The sequence below is a fragment of the Lissotriton helveticus genome, chromosome 3_1 (genome assembly GCF_964261635.1).
Source record: "Lissotriton helveticus chromosome 3_1, aLisHel1.1, whole genome shotgun sequence".
Taxonomy (NCBI): Eukaryota; Metazoa; Chordata; class Amphibia; order Caudata; family Salamandridae; genus Lissotriton; species Lissotriton helveticus.
In genome coordinates, this window is record NC_136061.1 from 432,047,270 (window position 1) to 432,073,474 (window position 26,205).

General features: G+C 44.2%; 1 protein-coding gene across 1 annotated transcript in view; it reads left to right on the top strand.

Annotated features, from left to right (window-relative positions):
• The window catches only part of PARD3B (par-3 family cell polarity regulator beta), a 2,182,026-nt gene that overhangs the window by 1,151,974 nt on the left and 1,003,847 nt on the right, over positions 1-26,205 (top strand). Inside the window, exons 14-15 of the mRNA XM_078680290.1 lie at positions 5,009-5,114; positions 7,019-7,134. Of these exons, the coding sequence (XP_078536416.1) occupies positions 5,009-5,114; positions 7,019-7,134 (222 nt within the window). The remainder of the gene's footprint in view (positions 1-5,008; positions 5,115-7,018; positions 7,135-26,205) is intronic.

Sequence of the window (26,205 nt, forward strand, 5' to 3'; positions counted from 1 at the left end):
TCTTGCCTTTATTGCCGCTCTCAGTGTGCCTTGGCTAGAAGTTTCCTTAGAGTCCCTCCCGCTGCCGTTTTGACCCTCTCTTCTATTCTCTTCAGGTGAGTTAGGAGGAACCCTTCTACCCTCACAAGTCTCGCAGTCCCACTCCTGCCTGCTGTTTCCAGAGGTGTGGTGGGACGTCCCCCTGCTTCCCACACCTCCGCGTTCCCATTCCTGTCTGCTTTCGCTAGCTGCGCAGTGAGAAACCATCCTATTATCTTTGTTCCCCGACCCAAACACATTCCTTGACCTGTCGCTTTGGGTGTCCACAACTGTCTCCCAAGTTCTCAAATCTGGCCTTAACTCCCTCATCGACTTCGGCCTTGGTCCTCTCAGATCCATCGATCCCCTCCAACCCCCTCTGTCTTCCGAAGGGTCTGCCGATGTTACCAAAGGGGTGCTTCGTTCTACAGGTCTAGGTAATGTCTTCCACCCATCTGTCACCTGAGTTCTGCCATCGCTTGCACTTCTCTCACTCCCCATCTCGGGTGTACTCTCGTTTTGTGTCCGTTCCGGATTGTACACTGATACTATGGGACCTATGGTAACCGGTACTGTAAGGGCATCTGGCAGTTTCTGAGAATGGACACCATCTTCCACCCGTACCTTTTGTACTGTAAATCTTCCCACTACTCTCGCTACCGGTGAGGGTGGAGGTGCCTTTTCTCCCTTATCTGGGGTAAACTTGTCCCCTGGGGTTTCCCATCCATTCCCCATCGGAACTCCGCCTTCCCCTGTTGGGGCTTCCCAGTGCTTTCTCGATGGTTGCGTTCCCTCTAGCTCTGGATTGTACGGGGGTGGCCTTTCTGACAACAGCCTCTCTATTAGGCTGTCGTCTGTCTCACTGTCTTCATCCTCTGTGATCTTTTTCTGCCCATCCCCGGCACTTTCCAGCAACGGATACAACTTATCTACTGCAATTGTCTGTACCCTCCACCTCTTTTCCATGGCATCCCATCTTGCTTCTTGAACCGCCCTTACCGATCGTTTCACTCTTTCCTGTCTCCTGTCTCTGTTCCTGTCGTGGGCTGCCCTGATCCATGCATTTAGTGCTTCAAACTGTGTTGGTCTGGGCAAAGGTCGCAATGCAGCCATAATCGCTTTCAACTGGTATAACACTTCTAGTCTAAACGTTCCATATTTAGGAAAAGTCAATTCCTCATTTCCATCTGTCATCTTACACCAATTATCAAGCCACAATATGGTATGCAACCCAACGTTCGCTGCCATATAATAAGCTGGAGTATCCTCGGGTGGAGCCTCCTCCCCGCCCGAGGTTCTATCTTGTTTTCTCCTTTGAAACATTTCCGCAATACTTTAAAACATTTCATGATGAAACCCACAACGTTTCCCTGTTTACAACACTCGTTTTACTTCCTGATGACAATCCACCAATCTCAGCGCGGCTTCACACTAACCGCCCTATCACAGCGCGGCTCCTTCTGACGTCACTCGCCTCCGTTTCGCAGCAGTTCCCCTCCTTTCTCCGATGTCTCATCGGTCACGCATGCGTCCCAATCATACTCTAGAAATGATTACTTCCGACCAAGCAACCACTTCTCTGACTGTACGGCCACAGTCTAACTGTAATTGTCACCTTTCCCGGCAAATGCCTGTCCGCGAGCGAACAGACAATCACCTCAACTGTCACCCGGTAACTTCCGACCAGCGTCCGTTACCTACACACTCCTTCGGGCGATCAATGGTACCTCATGACCCCCTTTCACAACAGTTTGACAATTACTTTGGATGTTCGATACACCCGAACCACTTAAGCTCTCTTTGAGTTTAAGATGTTCACCGGTTGCGCGCGCTCACAACCTGATCCTCATTCACTCTACAGGCATTCAACTCCGCCAGACATTACAACACAACAACACAACATGACACCGCAATCTAACAACGCATGACCCTTTTCATACTCACTCTCCTCCGACCTGCTGCTTTCTGCGGCACTGTTACTCTCCGTCAGTTTCCATGGAACGCCATCCTCCGTCTTTGATTCTCTGGACGTTCTCCATTTTATTCTCTATGGGGCCTCGGGGAATATCTCAACCTACTTCTAGATTACCCTTACTCCAGAAGAGAAACCATCCTCAATTGCTACCAACTGAAAAGGCGGGATTTCATCTCTAGAGTCTGCTTACCATTCTCCAGAATCCCGTCACAGGTCGATTGAACCTTTTTACCTGTCATAGAGTGAATTTAGGTAATCTAATCACAGTTCAACAGTTAAAATGCAAGTGCCCAATTGCTTTCCCCAAAGAACCACTGACTAAAGACTGAATTTAAAAGGTTTATTACATAACCAAAAATAACTGCAGATACAGTGACCTCAGCAAGAGGTTCAAAAGGTAGACCGGGACTAATACAAACATAATCCTACGGAAAAGTCTCAATTGGCTAATGAATAGCACAAGGATCAGTTCTAATACCATCAGGCTAAACAAGATTGCTATAACTTGAGTTCTGGTGCTCATCAGGATATAAGACATTAATTCAGATCAGTCTGTCCCTACACTATGCTAGGTGACATCCCTACTCAACAATTAGCCCAACCTAACCAAAAGGTGTCAGCAGTGGGGACTTCCTAAGAAGTTCACCACCTTCTCTCTTAGACTAGAGTTTCCATCTCCGCAGCTAAGCTCCTTGCCCATGCGACCGCTCTCTCTAGCTCCTCAACCATCTGCTGTGCCTCCTCCCTCGGGGCACTGTCCCTAATACGAAACCCCAAAATGTTAAAGACACGCATATAGGAACGCCCCTCTAGAAGGTGTTGGATTCTGAAAATTTCCACATGGCGACGGTCCAGTCTCGTCTGTTCAAACGTCCTTGGGTCTCAGGCTCTTCATCCTTTCAAGCTGTCTTCTTGAATTCCTGGTCTACTCCTCCATGTCTGAGTCTAGCATTCTAACCTTTACATACAATGGGCCCTTCTACTCTACTATCTGCTTGATGAGGCGCCTGCAAAGAAATATACGCACGTAGCTCACAGTCTATGATTATTGCAACATTTTATAAAAGGTTATTCTATAAATCATTTCTACAGTTAACTGTTTAAAAAAGACATTTTCCACCTGGCCTGCACCAATTCACTGAACTAGGCCTCTGCTTCAATTATAGGCCCAACGCTTTAATTTAGCATTCCTTCTTCTGTTCACTAGGCCTCCAATCTTAAACTGTAAATGCATCTTCTACTTAAGCAAATCATCATATATATGTAGACTATTACATTTCAGATAAAGCAGATCTAAAAGTTCAATTGCATTGTTAAATACACGTTGCATAAGAAAAAGGTTTCATTTTAAAAGCATCTGTTTTCAGCAAGCATGGATTGCACTTTGTAACGTTGGCTCCACACAATTTCTGATACCATTTTACCATAGTACTCTCTCATACATTGCATCTAAACATGATTAATCAGGCCTCTACATATGCGGGTGCTGACTACTTGTACATATGCTGCACCCCTACAAATTTAATTTTAAATGGCGCTCTCTCACTCCTATACTGATCTGCTTCAAGATATATTGCAAAAAGAAATGACCATGCTTTGCATTACACATTCATGGTATGTGTATAGGTTAGGTCTTCGCATGGTATAGAGAGTTTCTGAACAGCTAATCGTAGTCTCCTAGCCAGTTTGTCTAGGGGTATTACTAGCAGTGGAATAATGAATAACATACCGATTGAGTTGCAGCTTAACAACTTTAAACTAGAGAAGCATAACTAGTCCTGGTTCTTGATTGACATCTGCCAGAAGCACCTCCTAGGTAAATTCCAGATGTGTGCGTAAAGTTCAGGTCATATCATCCTGGATGTTCAAGGGATCCTTTGTAAGAACAGACAAGCGATAAATATGTTTGGAAACTATGAAGTCCCTCCTTTTCTTCTTATTTTGATTTAGTTCTTTCCTCGTGTTATAGCTCAATGTACCTATCTTCTTCAGCTGTTCTTCAACAATCAAGAGAGTAAATCTGTCCGCCTATAATGTCATTTCGAAAGATTGCCAGGGACCTTATTAAACACAGGGTGCACTGTGCCAGTTTGCGCCACAACGCACATTTAAAAGGGTGCGCCTGGCTCAGACTGGGACAGCGCACCCTATTATCATGAATACGCCACCACCAGGGGGTGACACATTCTGTGAAAGAGCTGCCACTTACAAGCAGCTCTGTGTTCCACAGTGCGGGCAGCAGCCACCTGTCCTTTAACCCCTTCCGCGCTAATTACAAAGCCAGCTCGTCATGGGCGTTACCTGCGCTACGCGGATGACGAGCTGGCTTTGTCACAAACCGGCCGTTTAAAAAAAATCAGCGCACAGCGGGAAAACGCGGTAGCGCGGTAGCGGTTAAAGAGTGGACAGGGATCCCTATGCAGGCGAGTGCATTGAGGATATCTATGGAATCCATGTGATGCCCCCCTTTTCTTCCCTCCAGAAGACTGCCTTCAGGGGACAGAATGACAGTGCGCCACCACTTTGTGTTGAGCGGTTAATGCACCTCCTAAGACCCCGTTTGCCTCTGCGCCTATGTCCATAATAGGGCGCGGGACCAGACCCTCTTGATTTGTAAAAAGGGACTAGGTTCCAACCACATGCCAGCCAGGGTCAGGATCTGGTTGCACCAAAAGAGAGTTTGCCATCTAGATCTACACATGAGGCGGAAAACTTGAGGCACTGGAAATGAAACCGGAAGCCCATGTGTCATTGCATTCCCATTAGTGAAACGAGTCTGTAGAATTGGTTTTAGGAACCCTCTGCCTCCCTGAAGGACTTGGCATGGGCACCCCTATACCAATGCATTTCACACTAACATTGCAAATATCTAAACAATGCATCTTTGTTCATCAAGTTTAATTAGTCTCATCTCCGTGCTTTTGCTCTTTGACTGCCTACGCTGATTCACTGCTGCAGTTGAACGAAACTTCAATGAACTCAAATGAATCAATGTAACTGCTGATATCGTTCCAGGTACAGAGCTGCTCATGGCCCAGGAAGACACCTCTGAGAATGACGTCACACCACCTCTGCCGCCACATCCCACTGAAGACATGCTCGCAGAGGATCATCCATATAGGTAAGGGCAAGTAAGCGGTTTTGCTTCAGGAAATAAGTGAATCAGGATGTTTGCTACTTGTACGTTAATTAGACTTCGGAAATTGATCTTTTGAATGTGCCTTATTTGGATTAGAGGCAAAATCATGCTGAGGTCTTTGAAGGAGAAAAATAATGATGCCATTTAAAGTACACAGTGATAATTGGGAGTTCAAGTCCTAAACAGAGTCAGGAATGTATTAATGCTAGATGGAACAGCGCTGCGTCCCATAGACCAGGAGAATCAGCAGCCGAACTGCACTCTTCAACCCTCGGGCATGAGGAGTAAAAATGGCCAGAGTGAAGAATGCCACACACATTAGTCTACTATTTCAACATTTTTAAAAATATCTTTGACATCCAATGACTGCAACCCAGTAAGAAAATTATCCCTATGTGTTTAGTCCCTGTGAACAACTGCAAGGGAGTCAAACTTAAAAAGAGATGCTCCCTTGAATGCTGCACAGATGTATGGGCTCCCATATAGTGCCGCGCCTGTTATGTTAGCGCAACAGGGGAGGACCGCGAGGCATCCAGAGGCGATCTGTCGGTCCTCTACAGTGAGACCATCATTCCATCTCATTTTATCCCATTTTTGCAATTTAGTTTTCCAAACCATTAAACCTCCTAAAGACTCTCAAACTAGGAAAGTTATCTACTGTAATAGAAGCGTCTAGAAATTCTTTGTACACCTTTGCTGGTCATCGTGGTGGCCATTTTTATAGGCGGCTGAAATGTACGTAAAAGTACTACTGCACTTGGTGCATTTCCCTACTTTTTTTCCTACGTCATTCTAAGTAAATGTTGATGTATACCTCGGAAATTTATATTTGTTAGTCTTTCATGAGTAATTAAGATAGGTTTGTTGTGGTGCTGTAGACAGTGGAAGGATTTACATAGAAATGGTTAATGGTCGTTGTGGCAGCATAGTGACACATAGTGGAAGTCCAAGCATACAATGTACTGCTCAGACCCTGGTGTCCACACAATACTGTCGCAGTTTGTAATTGTTATTGTATTCATATAGCGCTTACCACCCCATATGAGGCGTTGAATCGCTTTCGGCGAGTAGAACGCCACTCCGGAACCCAAAGGACTATTGGTGGATTCGCGTAGGGAAATTAAGTTGTTAATTTTAGTGGTAGACATGTGGGCCTGGTAGTTTGATTCAGTAGGAGCACGGAGGGACAGAGGAGGGAAGAGTCTAGATGTTGTCAGATGTCCTCTCCTCCACCTGCTCTTGGTGGCATCATATGGGGCGGGGGGGGGGCTCCAGAGCCTGGGAATGCTATTGTAGATGCCTTGATGAGAACATGAGCCGATTCGCTCTAATTTATGGGAAAAGTTACTTGTCCTCAAAGCCGTGAAAATATTGCAGGATGGGTAGTGGGGATGAAGAGGGGATTCATTTTTTAGGGGTTTTTTTTAAATACATAGTCTTAATAGGTACGTTGGATCCCGATTTGTCAACTAAAATGTATTTCTAGGGCCAGTTTTGCATCCTTTCCATGCTCCAGTTCGCCTGTATTAAAGGTCTTTGTGACGCTGTCCGCTTAACCGTGAGAGGTGGGAGACTGCTTGTAGGTGGCGATGGGGGTGTAGGGGTGACCCTAGCTCTGCTGCTGCTCATACCGTGAGACTCAGCAGGCCGTGGGAACAGAGCGCATCTGCTGGCACCTGGATCAAGCCTGCTGCAAGAACTTAGTTGGGCCCAAGAGGAGCATGGATGCTTCTCGCAAAACAAGCGACCAGACATAATAGGCACGTGATTTACTGTAGGGCCAGCGTCCTCGCGCAGCAGGGGAAGGTCTATTCATCCTGTGTACATGTTGTTTACTTTTGGTTTTGTACTCCTGCCTAAATATTTTGCATGGCTTCTCTCCACAGCCCAGGAGTACATTCTGCCGCATACTTGACAGATCAGCACAAGAGCCCTGGGCCCTCCGAGGCAGCCAAGCAGACGGAATCAATTAGGATGAAAGCTTCCAAGAGCATGGATCTGGGTAAGGAAGGGGGGGCGGGGCGAGGTGGGGGGACACCAAGGTCACTTTTTCGTCCTGACCACGAACTAAGCATCCCAGGTGTGATATTATACCCGGCGCACGTTCACTGAATGGCAATTGCAATTTTGGTTTGTAAAAAGAAGAAAGTCAGCAGAAAGGGGTTAAGGTCATAACTTTTTTTTATTGGCCCAGTGTAAACAGTGTGCGGCTGGCTTTGCTGAGTTTGTTTTTAGAAACTCTGGTTGCTTGTTTTCTCAAAGTAGTCCCTGCCACTTGTGTCAGCCCTTGTGTCGCTTCCAAGCTAGGGGGAAATGAAAGAGCTTAACTCGCTGTTTGTGAACATGGGAAGACAGCCACCATGATGTATTTTTTTTTAAATAGCTCCCCTGCAATAAATGACAAAAAGAAATGTGAATAGCTCTTACTCGAGGCCAGGTCATAATGACATGTACTTTCTTAATGCCTCTTGCTTGAGTCCATACTGATTATAAGTGTCGGACAGGGACCGATAATAGGCCCAGGCACCAAAATAAAAGTCGCCCCCATTAGTGAAATAGATGGCTATGAAAGTGGCCCATGTTTTCAAATTGGTGCAGTTTTGAACTAACCCTTTCATCTGTGATTCATAGTGAACATGAACTTGGCTACCCATGAAGTGTATGGTACACGGTCAATGTTACAAATAACACAAGTTTACTTTACCTAGGGGGTTGTATGTATTATAGCCGTAAAGACACTTCAGGTTATTCTGATCGTTTTTTGCATTTACTTTCATGTTGCCAATGGTTTAAAGAGCTATGTGTAAAAAAGAAGCTTGGATGATATCTTCAATGATGTCATTTGAGATGTCATCAGTGATGTCATAAACTTTGTCATAGAACATGTCAAGCGAGATGTAAAATGTGACATATGCACCCCAGCCAAGCAGTGCATGGTGGGGGTGCAAGTTATAGTTAGCTTTGCTAACTATAACTGGTGAAATTCTGTGTTTTTTTGTAGTTCAGAATGTTAATGTCACCGACAAATTTGCCTAACTATAACATCGCTTTACCCTTTGCTTTTATTGGTGATTTTCAAGGGTTGTTTTTTTTTGGGTGGGGGAACCAAGATCTTTTATTGCACCTAACTATAGTCTTACGTTAACCTTTGTTTTTTCAGTGAATTTCTCAAGTGTTTTAAATGTAAATGAATATTTAATTACCATACATAAAAGCAACCTCATTCCATGCACTGCCGCTGGGGCCATCCCCCACATGCAGCTTACTCCACGCTGTGCACGGCTTTTGGCCGTTTGCATTGGGGTTGACCACACGGCCTGACCTTTGGTTATGCGCCATAGGCCAACTCCTGTAAAGGTAGCCAGTCCTACGCTGTACAGGGCCTTAGGTCATGCATGCAGCCTGGCTCTGCGGCCAACCTCTCGCATGCACCAACCCCACACTGCACATAGCTTTTGGCTGCGGGGATTGGTCTCAGGGCCTGGCCCTGAGGACCCTATCACCTATGACCTTTTAATTTCATTAAAGGGGGGAAGGGGCTGCACAGCCCCTCATCAAGCCTATTTAGGCCCTGGAGACGGCCTTCCCGGGGTCTGTACACATAATTTCTCAATTTTGGGTCTCTCTCCTCCCTTTTTTATAGTCCATTTCCAGACACCAAAATGTGATTTAGAGTCTGAATCTTTGAAGGTATATGTTGGATTTCCTCCTTCTTTTGAAGCGTTCACTTCTCTTTTTCTTCTCTCCCCTTGAAATTATGTCTGTCACAGCAGACATTCCTCCAAAGTTGACTGACCCAAAGCACAATTCATCGGACTGACTAGAGTTCACACCTGGATGGCAGCCACAGTGAGCTGTGCATTAAAAGGGTAACTCCGGCTCCCAGCCCTGCTCTTTATGATTCTCGTATCAGACCCATCTCCTTACCTGAGATGTGTCCAGACCCTTTCTGTGTAATCTATCACTGAGTCTAAAAACAAACGTTTGAAATGTAAAGAGAGAGTCCTCCTCCTTTCCTCTAGTGTGGCCCACCCAGCACACAGAAATACAACAGTACACAAATCAGTGTGGGAGGATTCCTCGACTCATCGCGTCTTCACCAGGCAGGCCTCAGCTTCGTCAAATGCATCCAAGGATCTTCCATGTATTGTGCCAATGTAGGCACACTTACTCAGTGTACATTTACAGTACACCTACTGTCCAGCAATATTACCTCCATGCACTGTATCATGACAAGTATACACAGATTCAGTACACACATTCAGTCCTCACGCACTGTTCAGCACTGCAATGTTTCCAGTTCCTTCTCTTGACAAACTCTCTTTTAATATCCCACCTCCTTGTGGCACTTAAAACAACTCTTAGTTAAGGCAGTAGCCTTTCACTACTATGAGGGTAGTACTTTGGGCAACCCTCTCGCTCCAACAAGACCACAGTTTGTTAGACTGTTATACATTATGGCACACGCATGATCTGTGTTCGCCTATGACAAAAGATCAGCATTAAGAATCCAGATAGCAGTACAGTTAGGCACTCAGGGCAGGCGTACAGGTCTTTAAGCACACATAGGACTTTCTGTCCCAACATTGATCTGTCAGCAAAACTAGAGTGAAAACAGGTTTCTATAGAACACAAGACTAATCCCACCAACTACCAAAAAAAACACTCACCATGTTGGGGAAGTAAGTATTACACAATACAATTAGAATAGACTATATTACCCACACTAAAAGTAATACCATGACACTCAACAGCCAGATAGTCTATTGTAGATCATGCAAGCTGCTTAAGTTTTCCCTATTACTGCCTGACACTCCTATACGCACAGAAGACAAAACTGCCTATGGTCATATTCATTACTCCGTACTAGTCCACAGCAATAAACCACCCATAACCAACTGAACAGGCACAGAAAAACTGAAGAGATCTGCCATCTAGTGCTGGCCAATGAAGACTCTAATTTAGTCCAAAACTGCAGGTTCTGACTAGCAACATACACTTCTTGACATCTCACTGTGACAATCTGATTTGGGATGATAATAAGAAAGCCCATCCCAGCAAATCTTCACTACTTCTACGTTTAATCTATGCCTGCTATGGACCATAAACTTTAGAGACAACGTGTCTGATTGGACAATCAAGTACAGTAACAAGCTAAGTGGTCTATATACATAGAAAATGACAAAAGGGGACTTGCGAGCTGTTCACAACTCGCAGACTACTGAAAACCATAAAATGTGCACCTAGCTCTCACGCTTTATCCATCATGCTGCTAAGAACTGTGTCCTTTAACATATCCGCATCTCGGTGGTCATCACGCACAGCATGGAATCACTGCCCACATAGGAGCAAAACAAAGACAACACCCTTCCAACCACACACCCTACACAGTGTAGCCATCTGCCCATGTAGACAAGCGCTTCAACATTCAATGTTGGGGTAGTAAGTGGTATATAATACAATACAATAGAAGAAAATGGCCTCCTTGATTATTTTTCTTTTTAGGTCTTGTTTTCGACCGCGCATGCGCTTTCGCTTACGAGGGGTATTGTTTATAATAAAGGGTATAGCTTACCATTTGTCGGCTTCAATATCACGCTTCTTGGCTGCCTCACAGTTGGCTAGCACATGCTGAGAATCACTTCCTTTTCTTTCAGTGGAGCATGAAGCAAGCACAGATTGAGTCGGCTTTCTCCATTCATTCTGTTTTCAAATGCATTTTTGGATATTGTTTAGCTACTCCTGCATCTTATGGCTGACTTGTATTTCACGTGGGTTGGCTTAATCTGTTTTGATGTATAAATGGCTCACTAATAAAAACATCTACACCTTCATGATGCCTGCCACCCGATGCCTATTTTCGTTGCCTTCCAGCCATTCATCCCTTTTATGACTCATATCTTTAAGTTTGATTCCATGTTTAAGTTATTTTCACCTACAACTGTATGACTCTGTCTCTCTTCTCAATGCTAGTCCACTTTATGCTACTTAACTGTACGCTACTCCAATTTACGCCACTCCATACCACTCTACTCCACTGTACTCCACTTCATTTTATTGCAGGCCACCCCACTCTACTGTACAGTCTCCGCTGTACTCTATGCCACTCTACTCTGCGCCACTCCACTCTAATCTACTCCATTCTGTTGTACGCCACTGAATGCTACGCTACTCCGCTCTACGGCACTCCACTCTTTTTCACCACTCCACTTCATGCCATTTCACTGTATGTCCTCCACCCCACTCTACGCCACTCCGGTCCACTCTATGCCACTCCATCCACAAAATTCCACTCTATTCTACGCTACACTATGCCCCTCTGCTACTTTCTAGGCCATTCCACTCTGCATACCACATGGCTAAAAGATATTGGCAACGCTAATTGATATTGCATAGGCATGACCATTTGGTTTTGCCAATGCTTGTTCACACTTATGAGTCCATATTTTGTTTGTGTCCTGGCTGTGGGTATGCCGAGTTCCCCCAGAGATGATGAGCTTCTCTGCAATGTAAGTGGGGGTGCTGTTCATGATAGTCTTGTTGATAAATCAGCTGGGTTTGAAGGTGGTGGTGGCTGGCAAAGGGACCCAATAGATGTCCATCAGTTTGAAGGTGATATGATCATATTTCTTCAGGCCCTGCATCAGACGTGCTGTGGCATTTAGTTAGCTGCTAGGGGCGACATTGGGGACCCCGGGTTGCAGGAGTAGGGTGTTATCACTATTCAGATGCAGAGTATGATTACTTAAACAGCAGTGCTGAAGTCACTTTCTGGATGAAATGGGTTGACTTTCTTTAGGAGAGATAGTTGTCTTTATTATTTCGGTGATGTGTTCCTTGAGGGTGAGGCTGTTGCTCAGGGTGAATCCAATTAACTTGGCATTTTGTAAAGGCTGGGGTTTGAAATTGTCAAGGCAAATATCATTGAGCCAGGTTTCTACTCTATCTTGTTTATTGTTCTTGGCAAATAACAGGAATTCTGTCTAGGTTAGCTTGAGCTTCAGGTAGGTGCCGAACATCTAGGTCAAGCAGTTTTGGAGGCATTGGATATCTGAGGCAGAGGAGACTTTCTAGTACAGTTGTGTGTCATCAGCCATTTGTTGAATCTTGCCGCTATTATATGTGAGTCGAGCACCAAGTACATCCATGTAAAGGTTAAAGATGACAAGAGATAATACAGAGGTGTGGGAGACACCACAGGTGATGGGATCTTTTGTGATCCGCAGGTGCCCATGTGAAGAAACTGGTGTCACTTGGAATGGTAGAAGTAGAATCAGTGAAGGACATTGCCGTTTAGTCCATTTCTAGACTCCAAGGTTCGAATGAGGGTGGGATGGCCAACTTTATTGAAGACAGCTGATAAGTCCATCAATATCAGGATGCAGGGATCATCTCATCTATAGTCAAGAGGCCATAGTTTATGATGTGCAAGGTTGCGGTCTTAGTGCTGCACCATGATCTGAAGCCAGTCTTAGTTGTTCAGGAGATGGTTAGCATTGATGTAATTTTGGAGTTGAACGTAGATTGCTTCCTCATTGTTCTTGCAGATGAGTGGTAGGTGAGTGGCGAGCCACTAGTTGGCGAGGTCATTAGATTCTAGCCTACGTGTTATTAGGAGTAGGAAGATCTCCCCTATCTAGAGAGTTTCTGGTAAGATACCTTGAGTTGAGGTAGGCATCAACAATAATTGGTGGGGGCCACTGCCAATGCAAAATATCAATAAAAACAAGTTAAAAAGAAACAATAGTAGGTGGGGGTAAGGGAGCACCTCAGAGAGAGATTTGATGAAAAACAATGGTAAGACTTTGCCTAAGAAGTGGCTTTGAGTGAGTTGAGTATGTGAGACCTGGGGCTTCGAAGGATGATTTAATATGGTATTCTGTGAGTGTAAGAATTGAAGCAGGCTTTGTGTCATTGATGTGCTGTATTTTTTTCTGAAGAAGAGGTTGATGACATTGCATCTTACAGTGGAGTGAGGAATTGGTGGGTCTATTAAGGGGTTGATGCAGCTCTTGATTGTCTTTAATAGCATTCTTCCTCTGTTGGTGGCTTCACTGATTGTATTGCACTTTGCTTTGTCTGATATGATGAGCTGTCTGCATGTTGAATGAAGTATTAAGAAGTCCTCAGAAGTTCGGTTTTTCTTCTAGTTTCTTGCCTGTCTCCAGATGGATCATTTATAGTTGCAAATTTGTATCCAGTTGCTAAAGCCTTTGACTTGTCTTCGTATTTAGTAAATGGGATGTGAATGTTCACACAGCTTTCCAAAACATTGTTGAAGATGTTCAGAAAGTATTTATGTTAGACGTGGAGTTGATAGGGTGGGACATGATATTGAACAGGTTGTCTATGGAGAACACTTTGAAGAATCAGAACGTTTGGTCTCTTGGGTGTTGAACTTGGGTTGTTGGTCGTCCACTGAGCAGAGAAATTTGAATGGAAAAGCGGTCAGCCCAGTCTAGGGATATGGATGGCCTGTATCGGTTGCTGGAGATGTTGAGAAGATAAGGTTGAGGATGCTGCCTTGGAAGGGTGTAGGTTGTGTGGCATACTGTTATCATGTTGAGTGTATCAGTTAGGTTGAAGAGGGTTTCTCTTCTTTTTTGTGTGCTTTTTTGCCAGGGAGGTTGAAGTCCCCTCGAGAGGGTGGCGTAGGAATGTCAGATAGATGAGGTGGTTAGAAGATTTGAGAATTCATCAATGAAGACCATAGTCTACCCAGCTGGCCTGTAGATGATATAGAAAGTGGTGGTCTGAGTTTCAGACAGTGGGAACTGGCATGTCAGGATCTCCCTGGTGTTAAGTGTTACTTGATTTTCTATCGTGCAGAACCAAAAGGACTTGCTGGGACAGTGAGGCACTCTTGATTTTATGCTTGGTGACTCAATCGATGCTATAGCTTGTGGAAAGGAGGACTTTTAGGATGTGTGCAGATGGAGGCATGAACCTTGTTTCTGTGATGAAGAAGGTTCATGCTTCTGATAGTTAATAAAGTCTGCAAATTTTGGTTGGCAGAATACTTCAGAGATCGCATTGGTGAGTATGAGTTGGAATATGTGTTGTGAGGTTGAGGATTATTGGTAGTCAGTGGCATGTGTAAGAGGTTTAGTCTGTGTTGTGCACTTGCTGTGCAAGTATCTGGGTCATCTATGTGTGGGATTGTAGGGATTTGCACTATGTGGTGCTTGGTTATGCTCGTGATTTTATCTTACCTTATAAGTTTCACTTCAACAGGGCCTCTGGCCCTAACAGGCCCAAACAGGCAATGCCCGTATGTGTGTCTTCCCTGTGCTGGGGAGGCCCAGGTGATGGAGCACCCTGAAGAGTTAACTGAAGTAGTCTGAATGCAAGAAGTGATGTCACGTCCTGTGCAGAGAATCCAGTGATGTCACATCCTGTGCAGATGGATGATATGAATTGAAATGGTGTTTTCAAGGACAAAGGAACCCAAAGGTATGTAAGGGACCAAGGGTGATGATTTTATTTCAAGGAACAGGCCATCCCTTGGTGTAGAGATACAACAAACAATGAATATAGAAATTGAATAAGTTCTATGCCATAAGCTTTGACATAAGAAATGTTCTATATTTATTCAATCACATAACAAAAGGAACTAAATGGAAGTAGGAAACATGAGAAAACAGGCAAAAGAAAATGACACGGGGAAAACTATGCAACTCAGACAATTAAAATACAGTGACATTTGCAATAGTCATAATACTGTGCGTCGGCGATGTTTCGATCCTGTTTAATGATATAGAGATCATCATCAGGACTTAAATTATGCCTGAGATTTAACAATTGTCTGTAAAAAAAAGAAGGGGAAAGGAATCATGAGGGAAGGTTTCATTAATGATAAAGATCCAAGACAGATACAAAAGAGGAAACACTTGCAAACCATGCACATACAGGAGTAAGTGTCGTATATCCCAATACATACAAGCAGGTGTCCGAATTCATGCTGCTTTTAAAAGTGCACAACTTACGGAAGTGATCTGGTCTGGTGGGAATGTGGGCTGGACATGGAAAACTGACCAAATAAAATTACCCGGTATGATGAGGACTGTGGGCTAATCGAGGCAACTAGCATCAACCCAGGTAGGAAGATGGCTCTACATGGAAGAGCTTAAAAACCAGTGGTTGTGCCCTGGGGAAAAAAAGGAAATAACGGTGTCAACGCATGGAAAGGCGGGGCGAATAGAATGGATTGTGGCGATAAAACACAAACCTGATAATGCTGTGAAGTGTGTATTCAGTATCCGTAGGGAAGCAATTGGGCGTGAAAATATTTGTGAGAATCAGTAAGGATCCAATAAGGGGCGCCGGGTCCAATTTTGCAGCCAGGACATTGAATACCTTACGAAATAGGCAGCAATCCGAACCAAGCCCTATACTAAGAATGGCGAAATTGAAAAAAGAAAATTGACTAAAAGTTAGGAAGCTGCATGGAGGGAAGTGAATTACAAGGAAATGACTCTGGGTGAGGAACAGACTTACCGCAAAGATCTACAGACTCCCACACAGGACTGCGTCTAACTACCGGATTCATGATATCACGGATAGGAAAGGTGCACAGAATGTGCGTGATGATTTGAAGAACGGATGAAGTGGAGCAGCGTTAATTCATATGTGCTGGCAATATAAGTGGAAGCTGCACGTGATATCCAAACTAGACAGTGCAAGTCACAGGGGAAATGGAACTACGCGGCGGCCATCTTAGAAATGAAAGGCGTTGGTGGTTTTCAGTGCAATACAAGGGAAGTATAGAGACAGCTGAAGGGAAGTATATAGACAGCTTATTCAATTGGGGAGGGAACCGGCAACCGAAAGGATCAGTGTCAAACTCACCAATTTATAAAATACAGAACAATTGCACTATGTACTGTTTTATAAAAATGAAATTATAGTACTGGTAAGCCTTCTCATCCACTGAGAAGCCAGCGGGTGCAATTACGTTTTTTGTTGCAGAGACACAAAGCAGTCAACAAGGTTTAATGATAACATTACAGACAAGGAGTACGGTATTAGCAAATAAAGATTAGATAACTACACCTAGTGCAATTGTCCAACATAAATGGGTGATAGCTATTATAGTAAGCACTTGAAGGTTGACATATGAGTTATATATACAAAGGTGGGTATTCCGTGATATACTTCTATTGTACAAATTGCATCATAGTTGGGTGGCATACTAGAATTGTGAAGCGCCTAGCATATGAGACCTGTAATGAGGTGGTGTGTGTCGCGTCTGAGCAGGTGGATAATGGAAAAGTGATTCTCTCTCACCTCGTGCTAATGGCTCCTCTGGAGTGCTTGTATTGTAATGCATGAGAGACTTCATTTAAATCTCAAAAGTATTCTGAATCATTCATTGCACATTACATTCTTTTTCTCATAGACACATTGTATACTTAAAGCACTAGTTATATGTTTTTTTCACTTGGGAGAATTTTTTAAAATGTTTTAGGCCTCACGTAGAAGGCAGGTTAGACCTCTTGGCTTTATGAATGCTTGTCTTTGATGGATCTACAGAGTGCACTTAAATTGTCATCTGATATCTCTTCCTGTTTTGGAGTTAAAGGCAGCTGACGAACCAGAAGATACCTTATGTAAGGTGAACGCTTCCAAATTAAAATGCTGTATCTGGAGAGAGCTCTCAATTGGATCATTTTGCAGAAATTGAACCGTTCGGATTAAGGCATAAACTGACAACCTTATGAAATAAATATGTCTCCTTAAATCTACAAATTAAGCCGTGGATGGTTCTTGCAGATGAACAGACCGAGTTGATTAAAAATGAAGTGGTTTATTTGGGACTTAAAAAGACACAGAGCAGGGACTCATACTGCCAAAATCCTCCCGTTGTGCAACCTGGAATTCTCCTATAATCAAGTTCCAAAGATAGAAAGATATTCTCTTATGGTAATAAAAGCTACCCAGCTTTGCATCTCGAGGGAACATCAGTTGGTCTGAAGTTAATTTATGGCAACGTTCTGGAAAACATTATAGAGAAATGGAAAAATAGATTCCTTTGTTAGTCAAGTTCAAGTCAGTCAGTGCCCTCAACAGTTAGTGCTCACTGCTGATATTTGGTGTGGCCTACAGGTGAGGGATTTGAATCCTGACTTGGTCAACTCAAACTTTCATCCTTCCAAGGTTGATAACTTTAGTACTATTATTATTAGATAGTAGGTATCGTATCTGTTTCAAGTAAACGAGTCTTAGACACTAAATCCCACAGTAAAGACGAGTATTAAACATTCCTTCTCCGGCTTCTTCTTTCCCAAACAGACATGCAAGGTTGGTTACCACTTATACAATATATCCTATTCGGTTATCTATTGGGGGGGAAATCATTTACTCACTGGAACCTCTCTGTAATCTATCCTTCCTGTTTCCTCTTTTCCGTCTGTCTTGTTCACCCTCTGGACTTTGTGAAAGCTTAAAGATAGCATAAACCTTTATGCAAACGTCCAGTAGTGGTTAGTGAAAAGAGATTCAGTACAGGTTCTGCAGGGGTGTCGTACAGTCAATGAAAAAGAATATTGAACGTGCGTCATACTCGATCTTGTCTTTGAAGTGGGTGACTAAAACATCCCGTGACACCTTTCTGTTGATTTAGAGAAGGGGGAAGACCAAGTCAAAAAGTAGGGAAAAATAGAAAAAAAATATTTAAATACAAATATTTTAAAAACATTTGTAAGTTGGCAGATTTTGGTAGTGCTTTTGAAAAGAAAAGTCCCCAGTATGACATCTAACTCCCTCTGATAACACCACAAACACACAGGAGTAAGGTGTGTAAGTGTTTCTTCAGACAACACAAGACTAAATTCACTGACATCAGCCCAGAAAGCACCAGTAGCCCTAGTCTCCTCCGATTTGGATTGCTGAAGTTGTGCAGCTTTGGCAAATAACATTTTTTTACTGATGCTGTACATAATCAGCCAAAATAAAAGAAAAGGACAAAAGGGTGCAATCACCTAGTTGCTTCTTTCTACCTGCTTGTGCACATGTCGCGCTGTAAGGGCTTGCCTATGTAATGTCACAGGCACCCTTTTATTCCGAACACACTCTACACCCCCTATCCTGCAATCTACACCACTGCATGGTGAGTGGTATGTGAGTGCAGTGGGAGACTGCACGGCCAGCAGTGAGTATGGTCAGGGTGAATGGTGGGTGAGAGTACAGGATGGTGGATGTCTAGCAAGGTAAGCGATATGTGAGTGATATTTGAGTGCAGAGTGAGTGGTGTGTGTATGCAGCCTGAGAGGTCAACATGAGTGGTGCGTTAGAGAGTGCATGCAGGGTGAGAGATATGTGAGGACTAGGAGTGCAGGGTCAGAGGTGTATGCGCAGATTCTTGAGTGCAGCTTGGGCAGTGTCTTGAATGCAGGGTGTGTGGGGACTGTGCAAGGTGAACGGTGCATGAGTGCTTTGTGAGCCCTGTGAGTTTATCGAGTGAGCAACGGTGAGTGGTATGAGAGTCAGGGTGAGCAGTTTGTGTGAGTGGTGTGTGACTGGTGGGTAAGAGGTTTGTGACCAGATGGGTGAGCATTGTGTGAGTAAAGGGTATGATGCGGTGTGTGGGTGCAATTTGAGAGGTGTGTGAGTGCAAAGTGAGACGTTTGTGAGGAATGTGAGAGCAATCACACAGGTCCATCTCCCAACCTCCACTGATATATGTATATCAGTGGAGGCTGGGAGATGGACCTGTGTGAATGCAGAAGTGAGCCGCATGCTTTTGTGATTGCAGGATGTAGCACATTAAATCCAAACCTATTGCCATTGCCCATGCTCGTTTTACTTGTTATCCTTTACTAGGTAGAGAGAGAAAGAGGCCAGTTTTGTCAGAAAAGAGCAACTGCAAGCACAGAATAATTTTGCAGGCAAGCAAAATGCTGTTATCGTGTTAATGCGTTTTGAGACAACTTTTCACAGAAATAAGCCCACACTCACAAACCCACAATTAAGCCCTCTTAATAATGCTCATTTTCTTTAACATCTTGTGTAAAGGCTCCATCGGAGCCTATGGGCTAGTCACTATGTCTCTGTCTAAGCAGCACACATCCTCCGTCTGCCGCCTGCTCCTTGGAGGTGACTGAAGAGTACATGAATGGCTTGGGTTCAGGCCATTCAGTGATGTATTTTTCATGCACTACGTGTCTATGCCTGCCAGCTTGAGTTAGCGGCAGCATGCTTGATGTAGCACGCTTAGTGCTGTCACGCCACACGCAGCTGGCTATGCTTTGTCATTTACTTCAGTGTTTGCAAACGGATACCATTTATTAGGATTCAGTGTCATTTTTTTAATATTCTTTAACTTAGCGTTATAAGGGCTTCCAAGCATTCAGGAATATGAAGATCATAAGAAGGCAAATTTGCACGTGGCATATTCTACCAGTTCTCTCAAACTGGTAGTTTGTCTGGACAGTGGGCTGGGCTTTCTGATGAGAATGTTGGGGACATCAATAATGAATATAGGACTTGGTTCATGCCTGGGCTTCTTTCTAAGAGCACCGCGCAACAGAAGGAGAAGGCGCAGGAACAATGTGTTGCTCTTTTTGTGATGTGGTTTGTGCCCGCCCTATACATGGGGATGAATATCAAGTCTGACATGTTAATGCTGAAACAGCTACCCTTAGCTGATCTCCAGCAGAGGACCCAACCAGTGCTTAATTTGTGCCAGTGCTGGGCATTGGCACTTATTGCTAACCACCAATAGTTATGGCAATCCTCCACATGGTGGCACTTGCTGTCTATTATTAAGCACAGGTCATCACCAAAGCATTCAATATGCGTACCTAAAAATTGTAAATCAGTGGGTCCAGCCACCCTTACATGTTGAGGAAACCCTAGAATAACCCAAACTCTCACACTTGTGTGATGGTTAGTATTTGGTAGTGCCAAGCACATTGACCTCCTGAGGCCAACCTTGGGCCCTGGCACTTATAGTTTTACAAATTAAGCGCTGGACCCAACAAGCGCTCTGACCAAGCTAAAGGTTGCCAGTTATCTCCCATGATGTCAGTGAGGCCAAATGGAAGCCCTTCAAACAAATCTGCCCGACTGTGAGCATCAGGCTCCCAACCACTGGAGACGGTATCCATCCTCGTAATTACTCACCTGCTCCTGAAAAGAGCCACAGAGCATCGCGCCCCTGTGGTATGGTAGATCTTGCATCATAGTCTTGCTTCAGAGGAAAGAACATCGCTGTGTCGCATGTTCTACTTCGGAGAACTAGGTATGTGGATCCAAACTGAAGCACCACTTTTGTCTAGTTATCATTTGTATTTAGTGTTCTTACATGGTGGGATGGGAAGTGAGGACATTTGTACGCAGCAGTGGATGTGCTAGTCCTTCCCAATGCCAAATGCCCATTGGGTAGGATTCACTGAAACCCTTCTTCATGTACATTAGTGCTATCCTGTGGAATGACTGCAAATTCATGGCTGGAGGCTTTCTATGAACAGCGGACCTCTATACATAGCAGTCACATTTGTAAAATACCATGAACATAGCGTATGCGCCCAAATTCACTGGAGCTGCCATCAAAGTGAAAAAAGAAATTGGCCAGTTGCAAATAGACATTAAGGTGGAGCACTCAGTGGTTACAGCGGAAGAACAAATACAATTCTACTGGTTACTTATTTAATTTTTACTCATCACTGATACATGACATATACACACCTCAGCTACCATAAACTACGACACCCTAGAGTTTGGCCCATATCAACTCTAACACATCCTTTTATGTAAAGCTTTCACAAACATCTAGGTCCTCCGATGGATCTTTTGATCGAGCTAATAGGGACTAGGGTAATCAAAGACGAAATTACCACTTCTCCCGAGGACCTGAAATAGAGAAGCAGTTTCCTAATAAGCATAAACCCGATACCATGTTCAATGACTATATAATAAGACCAACACACCCTTATGTGGTGAAAATAAGAGAATCTTTATCTAAACTTCAATTTTAATGGTCAGATCACAGAAATACATTTAGGATCATTTAATTTCGATCATTGAATCCGTGCAGGTAATATGACACTATATCACAATTCAAAGTAAAATAAATTTCAATTCAGATACCTGTGTGTATGTGTGTGAGAGAGAGAGAGAAAGAAAGAGAGAGGAAAAAAAGAACACTCTTTCTGAATCATACAAACCAAGAATCGGCTGTAGATAGGAATATGGAGACTCAACGTGAGCCCCAAGCAGATGCTAAAGCATGACATGCAATAGAAGGAGTCTTTCAACCCTTCAGCCGAAAGGTTTTGCCTGCCCAACCTCACCAGCTGGTAAGATGCAGGTAATTCGGAAAGTTCAGTTCAAGGGAAAGAAAATCAGAGTTCAGTCCAACAGCATGCAAGGCAGAGGGAATTTCAAAGATACTCAGCCAGCGAGTCACTTTCCCACAGGGCAGTTATACTTCCAATTATGCATAGTTCCTTCCCACAAATGTATTCTGTACACAATTTACTCGATTTCTATTGGTCAAAGTCTATGGGGTGATAATCACCTTTACCCAAATGATCCAGAAATTATACATAATACCATTCATCTGATGTCCATCCTTTTTAAAAGTAAAATTGTCCTTTCTCCTCGGAACTAAGATTCTCCATTGTATCGTATCATGTCCTTTCCCAAGCGCTCACTTCTGAGCTTGCAACAAACTCGATACCGTTTCGTATCAACAGAAGGAGAGTCCTTTATTCGAAACTACAGAAAAGAAACTTCAGGAAAAGTTCACATAACTGGAAGTGAAGTCATGTCTGTACATTCTACTCTGATTTGAAAGGAAAAAGTGAAAATGTATGTTAAGCCCTGCACAATAAAACTACTAAGACCCTAAGACCTTATTATTTACCGAAAAGATGATAACTTTTCAAACGTTTAATTGAATACAATTTCATTGGTGATCGATTACTTTCCTCCAAGCAAAGTAATAATCAAAACATCATTGTATATTCTATCGAGCATTAACTTTCTTTTTTGCGAAATCATTATAAGTGAACAAACACATTTTCTCTCGACAGTTTGAAATTGCAGGTTTTCATGATAGTACTGCTACATAAACAGAAATCATTTCTCTTATTTTCGCCTTCAGTTAATCCATTTGATCTACTAAATAAACATTTATTTTTAACATTTTTATACAATGCTGGTTAAGACTATACCATTATGTCGCACATTTTAGCATTTGTAGGTTTTCGTAGCATTTATGAATTGTGAATTCATTAACATTATAAATTCTCTTCTCTCTCATGAATAATTTTCATCTTGAACTGGTTTGTCATCATACTGCATGCTTTTAAGATGCAGATTGAGCTCGTGTGTTCTTACAACTCATACAGTTAGTTTTTTTAAGTATGTATTAGTGTCACACTATCCAATGAGCAGGAATTGACAGAGACAAATCATACTAAGATAGTTACGCTCTATCAGTCCCAGCAACCGTTGTCATTTCACCAGACACCTATATCCTGCTCTCTGTAAGAGGAAGCTGTCCTTCATAGAGAGATTCTGCTTTACAAATGGATACCACCCCACTTGAGGTGTGGGAACCCCATTAATGGTATATGGTCTGAAACCATTGATATATATCTTGGAGTGGAAAAAAGGGAGGATGTCCCTGTCACGCCCCCTTGTAAATCGCAATGTAGCACTATATGGACATTGGGGTTGTGCATTCCATATGCGACCAGCATTGGAACTTTAGTTAAGCATTTTACACTTCAAATCCTGCAATTTTGGGCACCCGAGTGTTCGCAGGTGTAAAACCCATTACCACCACAGGCCCTCTAATCACAGCTGAAATTGTAGACATATACGTAGACGGACAACCCAAATGTATAAAATCATGCCTCATATTTTTTTTCCAACCCGTGATTAATGCTACTGTCAGAATATAATTTCCAGTGGAGTATCAGCGTGTCACAGTGAATTTGTGGCCCTGTGATCGTCATGTGCAGCCATGTCTAGACTGATTAGACCATGTACAGCCCAGAGTTATGAGGTCGTTTTCAAATGAAACGATTGTGCCTCGTGTTGAATCTTCAAAGAAATGCAAGTTTAACTTGTGTCCTCCTCCTGACCCAAGAGAGAGCACTGAAAGCCTTTATTCTCTCGTATTTCAATTTTTACCAATGAAAGGCAGAACACTGCTGTTTTATTTCAAGTTTGCAAAGTAAGCAGCTGCATGGCTGTGTTAAATGCGGTGGCCCTGAGTGATTAGGCTAATTAATTTTAATCTGTTTTAAAATATGTGGTTATAATATTTTATATCAAAAGTGGACAACATTAAACATACTTGACTAGTTTGCTTAGCTCTGGAGAGAGTTTATTGAAACTAGAGTTATTTGGGGGAAAGTGCTCATTTCAGTTTAATTTAACTACTGACCACAGTGTTGAGTCAACACCACATTGCTGGTGATGTTTGGTTCTAAGCTAGACCACAGTGGACCAAATGTGCTGTATTGCAGTTGTGCTATGTTTTATTTAAGTGTCACTGTCCATTCTCCACAAAGCATATGGGGTTGCACAGTTTAGGTGCACCAACACAGCTGACCTGCTTTGTGGCCATGACCTGTAGGCTTATGTTTCCAAATAGACCAGGCAGCTAAGTTGACCCTGACTAAATCCGGATGCTGTTCTTTATTTGCATTGAACTTGTCAACATAGGAAGGGGGGCTTAAGGTCTGCATGGCTGTATTTTAGAAAACAAGAAGACTTGGCAATGCCATTAGTTCTGACTTTATTGTGTTACACCGCTCACTCTGCACTCACATGAGCTGATTCTTTAGCCACAGGAGTACTGGGAGTGGGAATGAGAACCAAGAACAAGCATTGGCATTGCCAATAGGTCTCGCTTGGGGACCTTATAAGTATTTAGTTTTGCAGCACAATATCCGATTATGCAACAAGGGTATTGTGCTGCAAAACTAAATACTTATAAGGTCCCCAAGCGAGACCTATTGGCAATGCCAATGCTTGTTTTATGTGGGAGGGGTTGCATTATGTTTTTCAATAAAGCTTGTGCTTCTGAGAGCTAGGTCGTCCCTGTGTTGTGCGCAGTGGAGCCCTGCACTGCTGTTTACACACTGCTCTATTGTTTTATGTGAGAAAAACCCTTACCCATAATGCGTCGGTTCTATGCGGGGAAGAAACGGGGCAATGCGACCCCCTGTGCTGTATGTGTGCACGGAAGTTGCCCTGACTGCCTGAGGTCTGTGACAGACAGGGTCGGACTGGGACAGGAAATAGGCACGGGCAACAATTTAGAAGTGCCCTCCCCCACCCCCATTTGCAGGAAAGGTAGTAAAGAAAAGGTGGGGGCATCTGCAGGGCCCCCGCTGTGGCTTCTTCAGTATTTCCCCCGTTTTTTGGACACCTTCCCCCCCCCCCAGAGGCAGGGCTACGCTGCCCAACCGGTGAACCACTGCGAGCTTTCCTGGCGAGCTTGGCACTGAGCGTTCATAGGTTGCGCATCTAGGGCTCACGTGATTAGAGGAAGGACAGCGTTAGAGAGTGGTACATTGTGGAAGGCCAGGTGTGTGCAGCAGCTTATGTGGATCAGGCGTCAGTTCCTGCCGTGGCACTCTGGACGCGAAATGATGCGGCTCCTCTCTTACCATGTGAGTCACATACTGCAGGCTACCCTGTGTGCCCAGTGCCAGCGCCTGTGGCCTGCACAGTGCTGGTCTGCCACTGCACCCTCAATAGTATGTAAAGATGCTCAGAACAGCAGCCCACATACAGCCACAAAACTGACCTGTCCCACAAAGCGCCCCATACACAGCCATGAAACTGACCCAACCCCACAAAGCGGCCCATACACAGCCACAAAAGAGACCCTGAATATTACACTGTTGCTGCCTCTGCGACTCCCTACTCCATGTATGCGACTTATGTATGAAGGACAGCGTCAAAAAACAGCAGTGCCATGCACAGTAGGCAGTAGTGCAATATTCCTTCTTAGTCGAAGGGGTTGTGAGGTGAAAACCAAGTGACAGACGAGGGTGTCAAATCGTGGCGTTTTACTTGAAGAGAAACCCCGCTGGGGGGTGCAGAATGGTTCTTGACCGGTCATTGGAAGAGTTCATGCTTTGAAGTGAATTTGCACAGCCGTCAATCAGTTGTGTTGATGTAACTTCTTTTTGGGCAAGAGAAGCTTGCAAAACTGCTATTTATTCCGTGTGAGGGCAGTTTTCACCCCTGCAACACCTTCTGTTCTGTTCTCCTGTGAGGGAGTTTGAAGTGCTGCCTCGTTCCCAGTCTGTTCGTAGTGTGCTTGTGTGAGGGAGTTGCGTTTTCAGACACAGTAACTCTTCCTTTCCTGTTCGTGTGACAAGCGTTTTCACTGTTGCTATCTCTTCTTTCCTTATTGTTGTTTGTGTAAGCGTGTCCATTCACTTTATTAAGGAACCTCACTCGAACTCGATACCCAGCTCTGCCCCAGTTTCGATTTTTCGAGAGCGAGCGGCCATCTTACTGTTTATTTACTTTAGCCCGTGGCTCCTCCCCGCTCCCCGCCTCCCAGCTGACCCTACCACACTCCGCCCCCTCCACTATCCATTTATGGCCAATGCCTCTACGCGCAGCGTCCACACGCTTCGGCCTCGCCGAAGGTGCGCCAAAGGTAAGCCCGTCTACGCCCGTCTACGCCCGTCCGCGCCTGGACCGCGCCCAGCGCCAGACCCCCTGCCCCTCGCGCTGCTCAGCCCCCCCGCGTTACCTACGATGCTGCCACCCTCCTAGCCCTCAACCCCGGTCGCGCCCCCAACTGCGTCCAAGCCGCTCCGGGACGCACCCATGGCCCGTTCTCCTGCTTCTCCTGCAAATTTAGCGGGACCGACAACTTCCCCGCTACGACCACAAGACTGATTCCCGACCCCAACCACCTAGAATGCATCCTTCTCAACACCCGCTCGGTCCACAGGCACGCCATTGACCTTTGGACCCTACTAGACACCATCTCTCCTGACATCGCCTTCCTAACGGAAACATGGATGAACGCTTCCTCCGCCCCTGACATCGCCATCGCTATCCCTGATGACTATAAGATCACACGCAA